Source organism: Cynara cardunculus, unplaced genomic scaffold (genome assembly GCF_001531365.2).
Source record: "Cynara cardunculus var. scolymus isolate 2C unplaced genomic scaffold, CcrdV1 Un_Scaffold_1595, whole genome shotgun sequence".
NCBI classification, from domain to species: Eukaryota; Viridiplantae; Streptophyta; class Magnoliopsida; order Asterales; family Asteraceae; genus Cynara; species Cynara cardunculus.
In genome coordinates, this window is record NW_020200809.1 from 41982 (window position 1) to 62508 (window position 20527).

Genomic DNA, 20527 nt, shown 5'->3' on the forward strand with positions numbered 1-20527 from the left:
GTGCCTTCAATGGCAAGAAACATTATCTCATTTCACGCACTTTATCTTAATGGTTTTGATTTCACTTTTGACAATGGAAACATTTTGGTTTATAAAAATAATGTGTTTTATTTTAAAGCAATTCCTTGTCGTGGCATGTATGAGACTAGTGTAAATGTAAGCAACAGCTCAATCTTGAATATTGATTCATCCAGATCCGAAAAAGTTTTCGATAAGACATATTTGTGGCACTGTCGTCTTCGGCATATAAACAAGAATCGAATCGCAAAACTCCAGTTGGAAGGAATTTTGGAATCATTTGACTCTAAGTCATTTGATGATTGAGAATCCTCTTTATTAGGCAAGATGACAGGCTCCCTTCATACACTTCTGAGAGGGGCAATGACCAGTTGGACCTTATACATTCTGATGTATGTGGACCATTCGGGGTAGCCACGAGACGTGGTCAAAACTTACCTTTACCGATAATTATAGTCGCTATGGGTATGTTTATTTGATAAAGCATAAGTCTAAAACCTTAGAGGCATTCAAGACTTTTCAAAACGAAGTAGAGAATCAGTTGGGTAAAAAGCATTAAGATTCTCAGATCCGATAGCGGTGGAGAATATCTTAGTCATGAATTTAACGAACTTCTTAGAAACTGTGGAATTGTTTCACACCTTACTCCGCCAGCAACACCACAACACAATGGTGTGTCAAAGAGGCGAAACCAAACTTCGTTAGACATGGTTCGTTCTATGATGAGTCGAGCAATGCTTCCAATCAGCTTTTGGGGTTATGTCCTAGAGACAACTGCTAGGATCCTGAACCTTGTACCCTATGTTATTAAAATCGCGATATATCGGCGATATATCGGATATCGGACTCTAGAAAAATATCGGTAGTGAAATATCGGTTCCGATAATGTCGCCGATATTTACCGATATTTCACCGATATTTTGATGGAAAAATCGGTCCGATATACCAATTTTCTATAAGACAAATGTTTGGGCTTTTTCTATTACATGTCCGGCTTAGTTTTTTGGACCTCTTTATTTGGTCAACCAGTCAACACATATATTAAGTCTCCCGCTTCTTCTCTTCTCGGTTCTTCACAGTTCACGCTTCTTCTCTTCTCGGTTCTTTCACAGTTCAYGCTTATTGTTTGCGATTAGCTCGTTTTTGAACACTTTTCCTATTTTGTTTYGYGAGAYTTGTTTATGTGATGTTTTAGTTTTGAAACTATATTTCTAAACTCTAATTAATGCATATGATATGTTTATGGATGCATACATATTATATATATATATATATATATATAATTCTAAGAACTATTATATTAACCGCTATTTTGGACCGATATATCATCGATATAACCGAAATATCGAATATCGTTCCGGACCCATATTTTGTATTTTGACCGCAGTAACAGCATAGCTTGTACCAACAAAGAAGGTTAAAAAAGACACCATCTGAAATATGGACTGGAAAGGTTCCAAACCTCTCATATTTGAAAGTCTGGGGTTGTGAGGCTTACGTACGACGTGAAACTCATGACAAGCTTGAACCCAGATCAGAGAAGTGTCATTTTATTGGATTCCCGACTGACTCTTTTGGATATTTCTTCTATAAACCCACTGAGAACAAAATATTTGTAGCTCGCAGGGATTTCTTCTTAGAAAGAGAATTTATATCAAAAGAGAGCAGTGGGAACCATGTTGATTTTGAAGAAATTCGAGAGTCAACAAATGAACCTATTGTTGGAACTAGTTCTCAACCTAAGGTTAATAAACCTGTTGAGCCTCAGCAAGGTGTTACTAAGGAATCTGACATTATTCCACCTCCTATCCGAAGATCCGGTAGGATATGTCACGAACCTGAAAGATATGGTCTTCACATATCTTAAGGAAATGATGTATTGGTAGATTCTGATGAACCTACAAGCTATCAGGAAGCTATGGCGGGCCCTAAGTCTGCCAAATGGAAAGAGGCGAAAGAAAGTGAAATGCAATCCATGTACGATAACCAAGCATGGTCCTTGGTTGATCACTCACCTGATTGTAAGACAACTGGGTGCAAGTGGGTCTTCAAGAAGAAGACCGACATGGATGGAAACTTACACACTTACAAAGCCAGACCAGTGGCTAAAGGCTACACGCAAACTCATGGTGGAGACTATGATAAGACCTTTTCACCGGCGGCTATGTTAAAGTCTATTAGGATACTGATGGCCATTGCAGCGTTTCATGATTATGAATTATGGCGAATGGATGTGAAAACCGCTTTCCTAAATGGAAAACTATCCGAAGATGTGTTAATGGCACAACCTGAGGGTTTTGTACATCAAGATCAGCCTAATAGAGTGTGTAAACTGCAGAAGTCCATTATGGACTGAAGCAAGCATCTCGTAGCTGGAATCTCTGCTTTGATGAGAAAATCAAAAAGTTTGGGTTTTCGAGAAGTGAAGATGAACCATATGTATATGTCAGAACTAGTGGGGGCACTATTGTCTTCCTTGTATTGTATGTGGATGACATACTAATCATTGGAAACGATGTCCCTACTATGCAAGGAGTAAATTCCTGGTTAAGGAAATGTTACTCAATGAAAGACTTGGGAGAAGCAACATATATCTTGGGAATTAAGATCTATAGAGATAGATCCCAACGCCTGATTGGGCTAAGCTAAAGTACATACATAGATAAGATCTTGAAGAAATTCAAGATGCAAGACTCCAAAAGAGGATTCACACCTATGCAGCATGGCTTGACACTGAGTAAAACTCAAAGTCCTAGCACTCCAGAAGCGCTAGAAAGAATGAGTCGGATCCCACATGCTTCGGCTATTGGATCGACATGTACACCATGATATGTACTAGATGTCTCATGTGCTTTGAGCATGACGAGCAGATATCAAGGAAACCCTGGAAGCACTTGAGAAGAACTAAAGTTATGTTCTTGATCTATGGTGGCGAAGAAGAGCTAAGAATAAAGGGTTATTCAGATGCTAGCTTTCAGACAGATAGAGATGATTCTCGATCGCAATCAGGATTCGTATTTGTACTGAATGGAGGAGCGGTGACCTGGAAGAGTTCCAAACAAGATACTGTAGCTGACTCGACAACTGAAGTTGAGTATATAGTAGTTAATGAAGCTGTAAAAGAAGCTATGTGGATGAAGAAGTTCATCGAAGATCTCGGAGTGGTCTCAGTATTAAGAAACCAACTGAGATTCTCTACGACAACGAAGGTGCAACCATTTTGGCTAAAGAACCTCGAGCACACAAGCGCACAAGACATATACTCGAGAAGTATCGCTACATTCGGAAGGTTGTCGAAGGAGACATCAAAGTAAGCAGAGTTACATCAGAAGAAAATGCAGTCGATCCGTTTACCAAGCCGCTATCACAATCCAAGCATGATTGTCATACTAGGGCGATAGGGATTAAATTTGCAAGTGCATGGATTTAAGTGTATTTCAAGTGATTTTAAGACTTGTACAATTAGTACCTTTTGAGATGTAATGCATTACTATAGAGATTTTAATGAGCAATTACATTGAGTACATTATTGTATTACTTTTGCATGTTTGCCACTTCCCGAATATAAATCTATTCAAACGTCCACAGTCGGTCATTCTTTATGGAAGAAAGAAGTGAATTAAGACTGATGTGAAGTGTATGTTGATATCCATGTTGATGGATATAGCATATGAGATGCAACTACACTTACATGTACTTGATACGAGATCAAGTATTGGAGTAGCCAAAAGCTTAGAGATCACTTCATGGATACTGTCAAAAAGTGATTCTAAGAAAGTAAAATCTTTTATCTTTAAAACGGAGATGCATAGAATCTTGATCTACAGTATGGTATGCTTTGATCATTCCCCAACGTTGTTAGCCATGCGGGGTTTGGTCAAGTGTAACATGATGAGTGGATAAGGTCTGTGTAGTTGAAGATTATTCGTTCCTTCCGCCTATTATAGGGAAGCGATATCCATGAGCTCCTTGAGGATCGCGTGCTGACACAGAAACGCATGGTCATGCTCGGACTGAGTTGATAGATGATCAATAGTACAATCTCTTATGTAGTCAACACGAATCTCGATCAAGAAACAAGATTTTGAATGTTTGATTCATAGTACTCCATGTCATACATTCAACAGGGTATCATAGAACGAAGGGATATTGGATCACTTACTGGGGATGTTATTCTTACCATATGGTTTTAGAATACAGTACTTGTCATAGGGATGACATACCTTATGTGAATTTAATGTACCTTACTAGGATTCATTGTGAATTGTACAAGTGGGAGTTTGTTGGAAATAATGTCCAACGTCACAAGTGACCATAAGCCTATCGAGGCTACACACTTAGCCTAAATTGGAAAGTAAGAAACCTTGGGGACTAACTTTGTTAATTTTTAATAGTTAACAATTAATTAGTAAATAATAGTATAATAATTTATTTTGATAAATTATTAATTATTAATTAACTAAATGATTAGTTAATTGCTAATGGGTTTTAAATATGCTTAAAAAGGCTTTAGAAGCCCGTTAGGGATTTAAGCCCAAATCATGGGTATTTAAACCTAACTAACTTAGAGATAAGTACATAATTAAAACCCTAAGCAAAAATCCCCCCTCCCTCCTCTCTCTCTCCCATCTACGACCGAACTCAAACCCAAGGGGTTCTTGAGGTCTTTGGTGCTCCAATGAGAAGGTTTCTTGTTCCGGTTTACGGCTTTGTGTGCGGACTGGTAGAGGGATTCTACGTTGGATCCTTAATCGTTTTGATCTACAATCGAGGTACATTTGTAGATTTTATTTGTTGCTTTGATTACATAAACGTGTTCCTCGGTTTCGTTATTACGTTTCATGCTTCCGCATTTTTCGTATAAAGATTCGATTTTATCGTACGTAATAACCAACACCTGTTGCATGCCGTCAGCCTGTGCACTTCAAGATTAGCTGCAATAGCTTCACAGAGACGACTGATGAAGATAATCATTTTTTGCTCGGAGGTTGAGGATGGTACTTGGGCTGATAGCTTTTCAAATTGACATAGGTAGACTCCGATCCGGTTTGTTTGAGTTTGAATAAATCTCAAAGTATATTGCTGTGTAATGGTGGTCCAAAATGGAGGTTGCACCGATGCTTAAAAACCTGCCAAGTCAGATGCGGCTTGTCTTGTTGTAACTTAAGATACCATAGTTGAGCACCTCCTTCAAGTGGAATGAAGCAACAGATACTTTTTCGCCATCCAATGTTCATTGATGAAGAAAAAAGATTCCCAGACTTAACCAAAGTAGAGGTTCATCATCACCATTAAAGCGAGGAAAGTCGAGTTCTGTACACCTAGGGACAATTTTTCCACCATCACCATTGTTGGGTCCAAAATCATGTCAAAGACCATAAGATATTGGTTGTTTCTGGAATCATGGGAATCTTCAATTCACTTTTGATGCAGTGATAGAGTGAGCTGTTGGATTTGGACAGCTATACCTTGCTGTCTGGCTTCCGAGGCAGCTTGCTCTACTCTACTTATACATGAAGAGGAATGCATCAAATTGCTTCTGTAAGGAACGTTTTCCTCCCATAAGTCCAGGCTCTTATACCAATTATGGCCCCGTACTTGGTATCGAGTTACAGGTCGTTGTAAACTTGTAGCGTGAAATCTTGATCAACTATGCTAGGTGCCTGTGGTGATTTCCCTTCTTCCACCCTATTAGGAATGTGTAAAGGTTGAGAGCTCGATTGAAAAGAGAACTACCTAATCTCAATAACAAATTTCTGGATAAATATATTTGATACATATCATTCCATAACCAACCTTTAAGTACAAATCAGTTCATCCTTTTTTTCTAATGCATGGAGTAATACAAGGAATTATAAACGTGGACATAGTGGTCTGCATGCTAAAATGCACTAATGCTAAAAATGCAATAACTACGCCTAAAAATCTAGCACCTCTTGTGGATGTAGTCAAATCCCAACTTCCCCTACCATTCGGCCTTCTTGAACTTGCCATGTGGCTTTTCTAACTTTCTCTGATAGCTTTTGTAGTTGAGATTTCGAACTCACAACATGAGGTCAATTCGGATGGTTTTGTTGCTCGATTAAATCCCCGCCATGTCGCTAAGGGCTATGCTCAAACCTATGAAGTGGGCTATTCTGGTACCTTTTTCTCCTTTTGGCAAAGTGACATCTATTCGGTTGTTTATCTAACCCGTGGCTATTCATGATAGGCCCTTGCATCAACTTGATATCAGTATTGCTTCTCTTTACGATGATCTTCTAGACGAGGTATATGAGGTTGCTCAGGGGGAGTCAGGACAGTTTGTCGACTTCGAAAAGCTCTAGATGGTTTGAAACAGAGTCTTCGTACTTGGTTTGGTAAATTTTGGAAAGTATGGTATGAAGAAAAGCACATGTGACCATTATGTGTTTTACAAGCAGTCAGACACTAGTATCATTCTGTTAATTGTCTATGTAGATGACATTGTCATCCCTTGAAGTGATATTATTAGCATCTCATCTCTTTTAAGTATTTCATTAATTCTCAATTTCACACCAAGGACTTAGGAGTGCTAAAGTATTTCTTGAGTGTAAAGTTATAAAAAGTGAATATTGTATATTCATATCTCAGAGAATATATGTTCTTTGACCTATTAGCTCATACAAGAAAATTGGGAGCAAACCCCTTGTAGTGCACTAATGACTCCCAACATGCACCTTACAAGAGACGGGAAATTATTCAGAGTTCCCGAGAGATGATAGAGGTTGGTTGGGAAACTGAATCATCTTACAATGATGCATCCTAATACTGCATATTCTGTTAGCATGGTCAATCAATTTATGTCATTTCCAACTGTTCATCATTGGACAACTTAGAAACAAACTTTCTGATACTTGAAATGAGCACCCGGGTGTTCCTCTGTGTATGCAAATCATGGGCATGGCCCTATTGAATGTTTTCTGATGCAAATTGTGCAGGTTTCAAACTGGATAGAAGATCCACTTATGGATATTTTATATTTTTGGGAGGAATATTGTTCTCATCGGGAAGGAAGAACCAAAATCTTATCTCACGATCTAGCGGAGAGTCAGAACAACGAGCTAGGCTAGGTGACAATTTGTGCGCTAGATAACGTGGATATATCAAATATAGAACAAAATTGGACTTAAGGCTTCAATACCAGCAAATTGTGGTGTAACAATAGAGTTTCTTTTCATATTGCATATAATCCTATATTTCATAGGCAAACTAAGCACATTGAAATTGATTATCAATTTGTTCATAAGAAAATTCAACAAGGTTAATTTGTACCCAATATGTGAAGACCGGAGAACAGTTACGGGAATCTTCACAAAGGCGTTAAATGGAGTTCATATTGGACATCTTTGTAACACGTCTATGGAATAATTATTTATGCTCCAACTTGAGAGGGAGTGTTAGCTAAAAGTAGATATTTAGGGTTTATCTTTCCAATACCTTTTTCATGTTTTCCTAAAGTAGTACCCCAAATTTTTGTCAAGAGCGAGAGCTGGAGTTTGCCAAAAAAAGGCCCCGTAAGTCCTTTCCCTTGGCAACAATTTGGATACACAATGCATTCAATTGTTCGAAGTCATGATGCCATGAGAACTTGATCAAGAATAACTAATAATAAGTTGCTAAATTACGATTAAATGAAAAGAGTAAGACAGAGATAAGAATTGTGGCTATGATATCATGACAAACTTAGAATGTTTTTGGGAAAAAGATGTCATCTCTTTGAGAAAAATTCTCATCATATACTCAACATATATTAGTATATTAGGCTAGACCAAGGATCATGTGGAAGAATCTAAATGGTGCAGCTAGAAAAGTTTTCAAGGATAGGGTGGTTCGAGAAATGATGAATAGGCAGGGACAGATACCGAGGTTATTTAAAGGCAAAGAAAAAGGAGAGGGAGGTAAAGGGAGTAGGGGACGTCTCAAACCGTGCAACATTTGTTTTTGCCAAGGCATTAGCATAAAAGAAGTGAAGAGGGTGCTAAGAAAGATGGGAACGGTAAATCCGTAGGCCCGAAGTCCACACCAGATTCTGATAAAGGTATGGCTTCGTCAAGGAGAGGCGGGTGTGNTGGGAACGGTAAATCCGTAGGCCCGAAGTCCACACCAGATTCTGATAAAGGTATGGCTTCGTCAAGGAGAGGCGGGTGTGAAGTGTTGACACTGCTCTTCAACGTCACACTCAAGACTGCTAAAATGTCTAAAGGGTGGAGGCTTAGTGAGTGGTGNTCAAGGAGAGGCGGGTGTGAAGTGTTGACACTGCTCTTCAACGTCACACTCAAGACTGCTAAAATGTCTAAAGGGTGGAGGCTTAGTGAGTGGTGTCGGTTTATAAAAAGAAAGGTGACACTCCACATCGTAGCAATTAGTGTGGTATTAAGTTGCTTAATCACACCATGAAATTATGGGAGCGAGTGATTAAGGCTAGGATAAGGTATGAAACGAAGGTGACAGAACCAATGTGGTTCGATGATATGTCGAGCAACGATCGAGGCAATTCACCTCCTCAGACGTCTCATGAAGAAGTATAGAGAACGAAGCAGAGATTTACACATGGTGTTTATAGGCCTGGAGAAGGCCTATAATACCGTACCAAGAGATGTGATTTGGAGGGGGGTTGCGTAGAGTTATATCAGGGCGATTCAAGATATACGAGCGATAACTTGTGTCAAGACCCCGGTGTGTAGACAAAATACTCGCCAATAGAGATAAGGCTTCATCTAGGATTAATACCAAGCCCATTCCTATTTGTTGTGATTTTGGATGAGATTTCCAAAGGGAACCACGGAATTATACCGTGGTGTATGCTATTTGTGGACACATTCTGTTCATAGCGGAGTCCAAGGTGGAGGTGAATGAGAGGTTGGAGCAGTCGATGGGTGCATTGGAATCTCGAGGCCTACGCATTAGTCGCTCTAAGACCGAATACTTATGGTGCAATTTCAGTGGGTGGGTATCGACGAGGGGGTAGAAGTCAACATTGGAGGGCAAAGGATACCCTAAAAGGATAGTTTCAAGTATCTAGGCTCTAGGATTCAGCATGGCGACCAAGGATGACATAACACATCGCCTAAAGACAGGATGGCTAAAGTGGAGGGCCGCCATGAGACATGTCCCTTTAACACTAAAAGGATAATTTTATCGGGTAGGCATCAGACCAACAATATTCTATGGGTCGGAATGTTGGGCGATAATCCCCTAAACTTAAGAGAATTAACAAGTTCCTAATCAATAGAATATGAGAATCAACACCTAAATATTATATTTACAGGACATTCCTCAAAGAATGTTTGACCCTCAAACTATGTAGAAAAGTTGAAGTGCGGCCCGGCTCAGGAGAAAAGAAGGTCGGTGTCATGAAGGTGGTAGGGTTTAAACCTTGTTTAACACCGTAGCATAAGGTCATACTGGTGAAAGGGAATAAAGGTAGTGCCAGAGAAGAGTGGAACGGGAACAAGAGTACGAGGGGAGTCTACGACAGGTCAAGTATAAGACAGCAAATTCCTGATCAACTCAAAAAAGTCAGATTGTTGTTTGCGAGGTCAGATCTAGGGTCCAGCAGCTTTAGTTTCAGTCGCACCAGGTTTGGTGGGCTCCAGCTATTTGCAGAGCTTCAATCAGGGCCAGTGATCGGTTTGCTGATGATCATGAGGTTTCACTAACTCAGATCCATAAATTCAGGCTTTTGCTGGAATCATCCAGGACAGATTGGGAAGGGTCAGACCACCAAATAGAAAGCGCATAATAAATAAGAGTGCTGAAACAAACAGATCCTATGATCAGCACTGTTGCAGAACATTCCCATTAAATTTTGGTGCCAACCAAGAGCTGGCTAACCTGGCTCCAATAGCATGTAATGGTTACTAATAAATGAAATATTGTCACATTATGAAACAATGCTACATATACCCAGAGCCCTATCATAGGTTCTGGATTCTGGGACTAAGGAACATAATAAAAATTCTAAAAGAACCTAGTAAATAAATATGATTAGATTGACCAAAAGACCAACATGAACTAGGACCATCACCAACAGGCATATTGGACGTACACTTTATTATTTATAAAATTGTCTATGGAAAAACATGGAACCATTAAACTATAATTTTAAGATGATGCTTCAACTAAAACATCCAATATCAGTTTAATATTATGAGATAAAGCTCAATAATTACCAGATCAGGCACAGAAGAAAATAATGCCTTGGAGATACCCAACGAAGTACAGTCAGCTGGAGTTCCTGCAAAGTGTTATTACATAATATTTATCAAATGAATACCAGCAATACAAGAGGTGGGAGAGTACATGTAACTAAAGCATTCCTCTATATTTAAAACCGATATTGTGGCAATATATCTATCAATTGTGAAAACTTCGTTAAAGAGCACCAAGAAAAAATATGCAGGGGGCTCCAACTACTCTTAACATCCACCTCAGCCTTAAACCCAAAGTAGATAACAACAGAAAATGGATAGAAGGATCTGAACTATAAGCTATATATCATAACTGTGAGCTTTTAGGGAAATGATAGATTGTATCTTATTCTCCAAAGATAGAATTACAGCTGCTATTAAGAAGTAACAACCGGTTCCTATATTTTAGGATCCTAAGATTAATCAAACTCTACTTTATTCAACTACATAAGAAACATAAATACTTTACCCAATATAACAAAAGACTCCATAACAATGACATTGGTAAATCACTTAGAGATTACAAATCCTATGTACATCCATAGAAATACTACTTGGAGCAAGAAAAAATAAAATAAACAAGAAACAAATGAAAATAAAAAGACCTAAATAAGCTAACTGCAGTTATAATTAAGGCATTCTCTGTTAGGTAACCCAGCTAAAAGTTGCCTCGTTATACATACATAGTTTACTCCACTAGGGTTGGGTTCCGGTGAAAAGGGAAGTCATGGTGAGAAGCGTAAGAAGAGATCTCCATCCTTGGATCAATCCTAATTGAATGTCAACACTAATGAGGTGCACCAAGATGCACAGGGTCAATTCTCTGCTAAAGCGCAATTCATGGGTGGACATGAGATTAAAAGTGATCAAGGGTTCATATCTCTTCTTACGCATCTCACCATAACTTCCCTTCTCACACGATCCTTCGCCTACTCCACTATTTATTATTTTTTAATTAAAATGGAATGGAAAAATACAACCTTAAGATTTACAGCGAATGAACCAACTACTCCCTTTGTTCCATTATCCAGACCCAAAACTACATGAAATACCAACAAAATCAGATGTGCTGGAGCAGAAGTGAAAGCATAAATGTAGCACCATGGCCCCAAATAAAGCACTGCCTAGAAATATAAAACTACAGAGCAACTAAGTTGCTTACAGATGACCTATTGCCTCATGAGAACAGATGTGGCAACTTGTTGAAGAATCCAGGGTTTGCACCAAAGAACTGCAGACTAAATAGCATGATACCTTCAGCACAAACAAGTGAACAAAAAATACCTGAGAGGCTTACTGATCAGCACATAAACCCAAAAACAGATGCTACCTGAGACCAGATGCAAGATCTGGATACAGGTGCCAAAGAACAGCCTGCCTGATCAGAATATAGTGAATGTGTGGAACAGTGCTGACAAGGAAGAGCTTGCAAAGTAGCAGATAACGGCATTTGTAACGCCCCACGTCTCTACAAAGTCCTCAACTCCTTCTGGCAAGCTTAAAATCGCTGCGCTACTTAGCTTGCTTTTCAAAGTCTGAAAGGCTTCCTCTTGAGTAGATCCCCACTCAAACTTACTAGCTTTCTTTGTTAATATCATAAGAGGTATTACTAATTTAGAGAAATCTTGGATAAATTTGCGATAGTAACCGGCTACTCCAAGGAAACTCCGAATTTTTGTTGCTGAATCGGGGTTTCCCACATTGTTATGCACTCGATCTTACTTGGATCTACCATGATACCCTTTTCATTAATTACATGACCTAAGAACTGAACTTCTCGAATCCAAAATTCACACTTTGATTAAGGCTAGAAGTGTGTTGGCAAGTCTAGTAAGCATGACTAAGCAATCTAGTGATGAGTTGTTAAGGCTAGAAGTGTATGAGTTGGCAAGACTATTGATTACAAGACAAGTCTAGGAAGCATGACAAGGAGTACTAGAAGCATGAGTTATAAAGATTCTCTTATCCTTTGAGATGAGTTGTCAAGATTCTCTTATCTTTATTGGTGAGGTGTCAAACTCTCATAAGAGTACAATCTTGAGAGCAAAAAGAACAAGTAGTTAATGCAATGAATTTATCTATAAATAGGGGTTCAAGGGTCACTATTTATGCATACCAAAATAAAAAGAAATCTCTCTATATACCTAATTAAGCTTGAAGAAAGGAATTAAAGGAAAAAGTTGGCAAATCAAGGTGAGTGCTTAAGTGATTTATGAGACACATGTATGCTATATGTAGAAGTATGTTATGCATTACAAGTTATGTTGGCATGCTTTGTTCTACATGAAAATATTGATGCACATACATATTCAAGATATGCATGATGACATACAAGTATACACACAAGACATGAAAATCATTTACATGTTATCATATGTGTTACACAAGGCATGAAAATTTTTACATGTTATGTATAACCATAATATCCAACGTACGGGATATTACAAGAAGGAACGTCTTGCAAACGGACCTTATAGGGCAGCCTTTTATATACCCGGGGTTAACAAACCTCAAGACAAGTATGGTATACATGCATGTGACAAGTGAGATTTCAAAAGAATGTTTTATGCATGATAAATAATATAGTATTTTATGAATGTTTATGCATGAGAAAAAAGAATAATTTTATACATGATCAAGAGCTTTTATGAATTATCATTTACAAAATATCATGAAAATTTCTCATTTATGAAACTATAAATACTCACTAAGCTTATAGTTTATATATCTCATGTATGTATCTCAGGAAAGAAGTAAGAAGGATTTGCATAAAGTATAATGGTTTTAGTTGAAAAGCAAGTTTTGTTGTAATACGAGTTATGGTTACGTTTCCACTAAGTAGTTTTCTCTTTGATGTAAATTCAAGATATGTACTAAATAAAGCTAAATTTCAAGTTCAGATTCAAGAGTTTAATAACTTTATCATGTAAAGTAACAGCACCCAATATATATAGAGAGATATATCTTCCTCTTCTTCTTCCCATTCTTCATCTTCCCATTCCTCATCTTCTTCTATGTCATTATCAATAGGTGGATTATTTTCGATGTATTCTATTTCAATTTCGGCTAACTCGGGATCGAAATCTATGTCGGAATCAACCATCTAAAAGGAGATACAAATATGAAATTATTAAACTTTTATACACATGATTATAAAATTCTAATACTTAATGTTATTTTCCTTAGTTTAAGTCTAAGTTACCTAAGCTAAGGAAAATCTTAGTTCACTTAAACCAAAGGCTCTTATACAATCTGTAACGCCCCACGTCTCTATATATATTGGGTGCCGTTACTTTACATGGTAAAATTATTAAACTCTTGAATCTGAACTTGAAATTTAGCTTTATTTAGTACATATCTTGAATTTACATCAAAGAGAAAACTACTTAGTGGAAACGTAACCATAACTCGTATTACAACAAAACTTGCTTTTCAACTAAAACCATTATACTTTATGCAAATCCTTCTTACTTCTATCCTGAGATACATACATGAAATATATAAGCTATAAGCTTAGTGAGTATTTATAGTTTCATGAATGAGAAATTTTCATGATATTTTGCAAATGATAATTCATAAAAGCTCTTGATCATGTATAAAATTATTCTTTATTATCATGCATAAACATTCATAATCTTTATCATGCATAAAACATTCTTTTAAGATCGCACTTGTCACATGCATGTATACAATACTTGTCTCGAGGTTTGCCAACCCCCGGGTCCATAAAAGGGTGCCCTATAAGGTCCGTTTGCAAGACATTCCTTCTTGTAATATCCGGACAATGGATATTATGGTTATACATAACATGTAAAAAAATTCATGCCTTGTGTAACACATATGATAACATGTAAATGATTTTCATGTCTTGTATGTATACTTGTATCTTGTATGTCATCATGCATATCTTGAATATGTATGTGTATCAATATTTTCATGTAAAACAAAGCATGCCAACATAACTTGTAATTCATAAAATACTTCTATATATAGCATACATGTATCTCATAAATCACATAAGTACTCACCTTGATTTGCCTACTTTTTCCTTTGATTCCTTTCTTCAAGCGACCCTTAAACCCCTATTTATAGATAAATTCATTGCATTAACTACTTGTTCTTTTTGCTCTCAAAATTGTACTTTTATGAGAGTTTGACACCTCATCAATAAAGATAAGAGAATCTTGACAACTCATCTCTAAGGATAAGAGAATATTTATAACTCATGCTTCTAGTACTCCTTGTCATGCTTGCTAGATTTGTCTTGTAATCAATAGTCTTGCCAACTCATACATTCTAGCTTTAACAACTCATCACTAGCTTGCTTAGTCATGCTTACTGGACTTGCCAACACACTTCTAGCCTTAACAACTCATTACTAGCTTGCTTAGTCATGCTTACTAGACTTGCCAACACACTTCTAGCCTTAACAACTCATTACTAGCTTGCTTAGTCATGCTTACTAGACTTGCCAACACACTTCTAGCTTTAACAACTCATCACTAGCTTGCTTAGTCATGCTTACTAGATGTAACAGCTGCTGGAGTACTTGATTATGTATAAATATTTGTATTTAAGGCTGAAATATTGAGATTTATTTAATAAGAAACTAGGGTGTTACAGCATTAACAGACAGCAAATTAGTGTATTAGAGCGCAGCAATAGCTCGAATACAGGACACAGCTGTTGCGACCAAAACTTTTGTTGAATTTAATTAATGTACAGGTTCATTTAGTAGAAAATTGATGGATCCTTCCGATTTCAATATAGGGTAGGTAGACACAATATGGATTAACGCAGGTAGGGAAACAGCACGTAGAAGAGATTGATGACGGCAGTAGGAGCAGTCCAGCCAGAGTGATGGCACCTGTTGTTAGGACTTGTACCAGGAGTCAACAAGGCTCTGATACCAAGAAAAAGATAATACCCAAAAAGATTTCATTATTCCATTAGCATATTCATTGAGTAAAAAGTGAGTCATAGGCCAAGATAATGAGAAACCGTAAATATAACCCTAACAATAAGACATATATGAAAGACAAGAACATCCCTATTTTAACAGTTCTTCCTATCAAATTATGAATAAGAGAAGTTGCGAATGAGATAATTCAAGTTGATAGAAACTGACCAGAAACAGCAAAGGCTGTTGCTCCACTTATTTCGGTTTGCTTTGCAGACAGAGCATGACGCCAGGTAATGGAATGACTGACAGCTGACTTTTCCCTGGAAATATCCAATAATAATAAATGGTAGGCATAAAGCTCCAATCTTTTAGCACACAATCATTTAGTTTACTGTTATTCCACACCATAAACCAAATCAATGCAAGTAACTCAAAAAGTACCATTACAATTAAGGGGGGAAAACAGTCCTTTTTAGCCTTTGTTTTTAGTCTATCTATGCTACTAGTTCAACAGATAGCACTTATTCTCTTTCAATCAACAGGATGAGAATAAATCCTAGGATCACATATTTTTCATCAACCCAAAAGTCGCAACTACGAAGCTCTTTTCTCAAGAGAGGCCACAATCCATGGATCCAGGGTTTTGATGAAGCTATGTACCGGGGTGGGAGATTATTTTTTCCAACTCTTCACATGCCTTTTCAGATTTCTCACTGTCACCATGATAATAAACCATAATGAAAGGCACCGGTCGCATCTATGTGAGACTCTATTGTATTGGTAACCATCATTTCAAATGCACACAACTTCCGCGAAATCACTTTCAACACTCATCACATGCCTCTCTGGTTTTTTCTCCACGATTAGTTTGAATTTAATAAATCAAAGTGAACTCCAATTATGAGATGGAAGAAGTAGCTGTTATTCTATTGGTTAAATCACAACACAAGCATGCAGTAAGCTTTAGCCTTAGCCCTGAGCTCAGAAAAACCACACATCCTAAACAAGGGCAATGTATGTAACAAACTTGTCCTGATATTCAATTTGTTTATTTTTGAATCTTTATACTAATCAACTATATTCCGTTAAATAAACCTAAAAACCAGTGTACTCGCCCTAGAGTATTCTTGTCTTGCCCACTCCCTCCCTCCTCCCTATGCATATATGATGAACCAAAAGGCACACACAAACCATAACCACCAAACACAAATCCACACCACCAATGGTGTCATGGCACCAATGCATATACATCATCACAGCAGAACATCACATGTTAGATTTGGTTCGAAAGGTTTAAGATCAAGCCAACTAGTTAAAAGGTTTAACGTCAAGTCAAATAGTTGAAAGGTTTTTAAGATCAAAAGTTGATACAAGAAAACGATGTTAATAATAACCATGCAAATTAGGCCTTTGCTAATATGTATCATCTCAATGCTTCCTCCCTTGATTAAAAACAATGACTTCAGTAGACCCTCCAAGAAAACTTCAAGCATAAAGACTTTAAAGATATCCCCAGATTCAGTACTCTTAAAAGAAACAGACATGGAATGTTGATCTTGATCCTACAACTTTGTTGCTAGAAACTCACCAAATATCACAAAAGCCCAGCTAGGAAAAACATGCGATCCCACATGGCCACATGTTTACCTTTAGGGGGAATTTTGTGAAACACAATGTCAGTTGTTACGTTGGACGGTCCCAATTCACAGCCGTTTCCGTTTGTTCATATTGGTCTCTTTGTGCATTTTTTGAATGAAGAAAATAAACCCGATGAAATTGAGAAAAGATTTTGAATGAATTGGTAACACAAATGACAGGAAGAAACTTACGAATCGGGGGCACAGACCCAGACACGGTATCGATTGGTACAGACGAGAACGCGAACTAGAGCCTGCAGACCCGGTGCGTCAATTCCATCGTCATTTGTAACCATAATCGTCGGCCGATCACTGACGCCACCATCACCAACATTACCAGAATTTTCCATAAGTAAAATTCCCAAATCCAATGTGTGACCTTGACGACAGAAAGACACAAATTCGAATGTGAATTCCGCTTCGCTGATGAATGTACTTTGTGTGTGTTTATAGTAGATTGTAGTGGGAACTGGGTTTAACCAGGGAGTGAAAACCGGACCCTGGAATCTATCGGGACATCTCCTACAAATTCTATAATTTATGGAAACATTTGAAACACATAACTAATAAATGAACCAATGAATTTTTATTATTTTGAATGATTAATTTTTTTAATAAATAAATAATCGAATTTTTAAAAATTAATTATTTGTATATTTTTAACCAAAAAAAATTATATGTAACCGGATATAAAGATTTTAAAGTAAAAAAAACACTTGAATCAATTTTATTTTAGTCAAACTTTTATGTCATTCAAACCTCTCGGAACCTCTCTTATGTATTTTGGTTGCAAGTAATTGTTTTTGAAGATCATTTACCTTTTTATAGAATCATGGGTATTCCTTAGGAAGGGTCAGAGGATAGATCACTTGATTAAATCAGTATTTATCATTAAGCGATATTGAGGTCTTAGTAAAAGCGAGTTAGTGGTTGATGACCAAATAGAGACGTAGTGTTTTAAGCAATGAATGTCTCGTATAAGAGAAGAATAAGGCGAAAGATTTTGTTGCTTGAGGATTAAGAGTATGTCTGTGCTTACCCTTAGGGAATGCTTCTTTGAGGTATGTGTTGAGTTCCAGGATGAGAAAAGAGAGTGGTGGAACGTTTCAATCGTTCATAAGATCCCAATTATCTTTCGGATGTGTGCCTTGTTTTCCACCCATTAATCATTGGGAGTTTCTGTATGGAACTTGTTTTGTGTGCAACGCCAATTGATGGTGCATTTTGACTTTTAGTGTTGGTGGTAGATGCATACTGTTGATGTATCTGGAAAAGTGATGGTAATGAAAGTGGCAGGCGATATCTAAGTTATGCTTTGCAAGAAATTCATGTTTAAACTTAGAAATCTTAAGAGAAGAATTTTTAGATCAAGGATTTGTCTATGTTGGTCCAGGAAGGTGATAACTTACACAAAAAGTGTTTGTAGAAGGGAGAGTTGAAGATAAACACAGCAGATTTTCATTTTTAAACTTTTTGCTTTATTACTTGTATAAAAACAAAAAATTACAGATTTCTTGTGAAAGTTAGGAAGGTAACACTTGTGATCCTAAACAATTTGATGACGAATTTGCTAACTGAAAGAGGAGGAGGGAGAAGATTTCTCTTTTAGATCCGATGAGCTAAGGAAGATCTTCGGATGTTGACGCTGAATTTCCTTCAAAAACACTCACAAATATTGTTTTTCAAAAACGGGTGAATTGCAATGTATGTCAAGGGTGGCTTTTACAGCCATCTTTGCATTTAATGCTATATGTCCATCTTGTTTGTGTGTCTTCTTCTTGTTGGTTGATTCATGTATCCTAGTACTCTTCATTTCAACCTTTAACATTAATGTAAACACTTTTTATCTTTACGTCATCTGTTAGTATGTGGAGAGAACAGAAAAGCAAACCAAGTATTATTTCACATGGTGCCTCGTACTTGCTTAGGCTGACATGAGCACATGTTTTCATACTAACTTAAGAAGTAAGAGGGTTGGTGAGTACAAACTTGTGGGACAAGTTTTCTACTGCAAGATTTGGCTTGCCACTAGTAGTATTTGTCAGACTACTAGTTGATTTCTTACTTTGTATTGATCTTCTTTTGGCTAGATGACAAACTAATCCTCGTTAGTAACTATCTTGACTTCACTTCAACTAGTCTTCGATTTTGCTGACGTCATTTTGCTATTGGATCAGTACATATAGTTATAAGATTTTTACAAGTAAAAATCCTATATTTGTCTATATCCGATAAGTAATCTACATATCGGATTTTACCAGTTTTATAGACATTGTTATCGGAATTACATGGATAGTTGGTGAATGCTTAAATCTTTATCCAATAGATGATATAATCGGATCAAAATGTCTCTTTAAAGGAAATGCTAGCTATGTATTTATATCCGATGAAGGTGATACATCCGAAGAACACAAAGTGATCGGATGAAATCAATGGATATGATATCCGATGAGTGGGACTACATGGATAAGTACAATAGGAAAACAAGAATGTTTCTTTTCCAAGTGTTTTCATTGGATGTCTATAGGTATTATATACAAATCCGATGATTGAAACCAACAATCTCCATCTATTTATTAATAACACAAATAGACACCAAGGTATAGACACTTAGAAAAAAAAGGTACTGAAACTTATAAGTTAAAATGTGTATCCGAACTCATAATCACAGTGATCCATTTTTGGATTCTTTTTGCCTTTTACTTTTTTTGCTCTTTTCTTTTCTAGGATTTTTCTCTTTTCATTTTTTTTTCTTTCATATTTTTCTTTTCTTGATCGGATTATAAGTACAACAAATAAATATTTACATAGGATCATAATATGAGGAATAAAATGTAGCTAGATATAAAGAAAATTTATAACATTAAAGCAACTAGTTAATGATTTATGTATTGTTTATATGAAATATAACTACATTTTTGGAGGTTGAAGATGAAGATGATCAGAGGATGTCCTTTGTGCTTCTTTTCTTCATTTTCGATCCTTCGTAGCTTCTTCCGAAGTTATTGGCCTTTTGCCTTTATCCTTTGAAAGTTGGATTTGTTCTTCTTCAAGTGACCTTCAGATTGACTGAGTTTACTTCCCCCCCCCCCTCAAATTCAAAATGAGTGGACATTCTTTCTGTGAGGTTGATTCGAAAAGTTTTCTCCCCCCTCAACATGTAACATCTCGCTTGAGCAAACCCCAAATTACCAATTTTATAAAATCTCTAATAAAATATAATTTATTGATTATTGGGACCAAAATTGATCCTAATTATTCTAAAAGTTTTGTCAAAGCAATCGGGGCCAAGGATGGAAAATCTGAAAATGCTGCTGAAACGACTAAATCTGGAGGAAGACCAGAGGCGATGAATTGGTCCAGAGGCAGGCGATGGACCAGAGGCTGCTGAAATGACTAAGTATGGAAGAAGACCAGAGGCGATGAATTGGTCCTGAGACGATGAAGGTCCAGAGGCCATGAAGGACCAGAGACAATGAATTGGTCCAGAGGCAATGAAAATGGACCAGAGGCGATGAAAATGAACCAATACTTTGAAACACACAAATTTGGGCATAACATTAATTAACCTCAAAATATGGGATATTAATTTCTAAAAAAACTTCGAAATATCCGTTCTATTTTAGTGATAAAACCACCCAAAACACAATTCCAAACCGGATATAACGGATTTTTTTTACTTACAACCCGAATTAAGTAGCAAAAGAATACGGGACATGACTATATATAAGCTACACATACTACAACTATGAGATACG

General features: G+C 37.0%; 1 protein-coding gene across 1 annotated transcript in view; it reads right to left on the reverse strand.

Annotated features, from left to right (window-relative positions):
- The window catches only part of LOC112502573 (5'-nucleotidase SurE), a 32978-nt gene extending 15758 nt beyond the window's left edge, over positions 1 to 17220 (reverse strand). The window contains exons 1-3 of the mRNA XM_025106524.1: positions 16962 to 17220; positions 15358 to 15452; positions 10212 to 10276 (exon numbers count right to left, since the gene is read on the reverse strand). Coding sequence (XP_024962292.1) covers positions 10212 to 10276; positions 15358 to 15452; positions 16962 to 17119 — 318 coding nt within the window. The 5' untranslated portion in view covers positions 17120 to 17220. The remainder of the gene's footprint in view (positions 1 to 10211; positions 10277 to 15357; positions 15453 to 16961) is intronic.
- Between the last annotated feature and the right edge of the window lie 3307 nt (positions 17221 to 20527).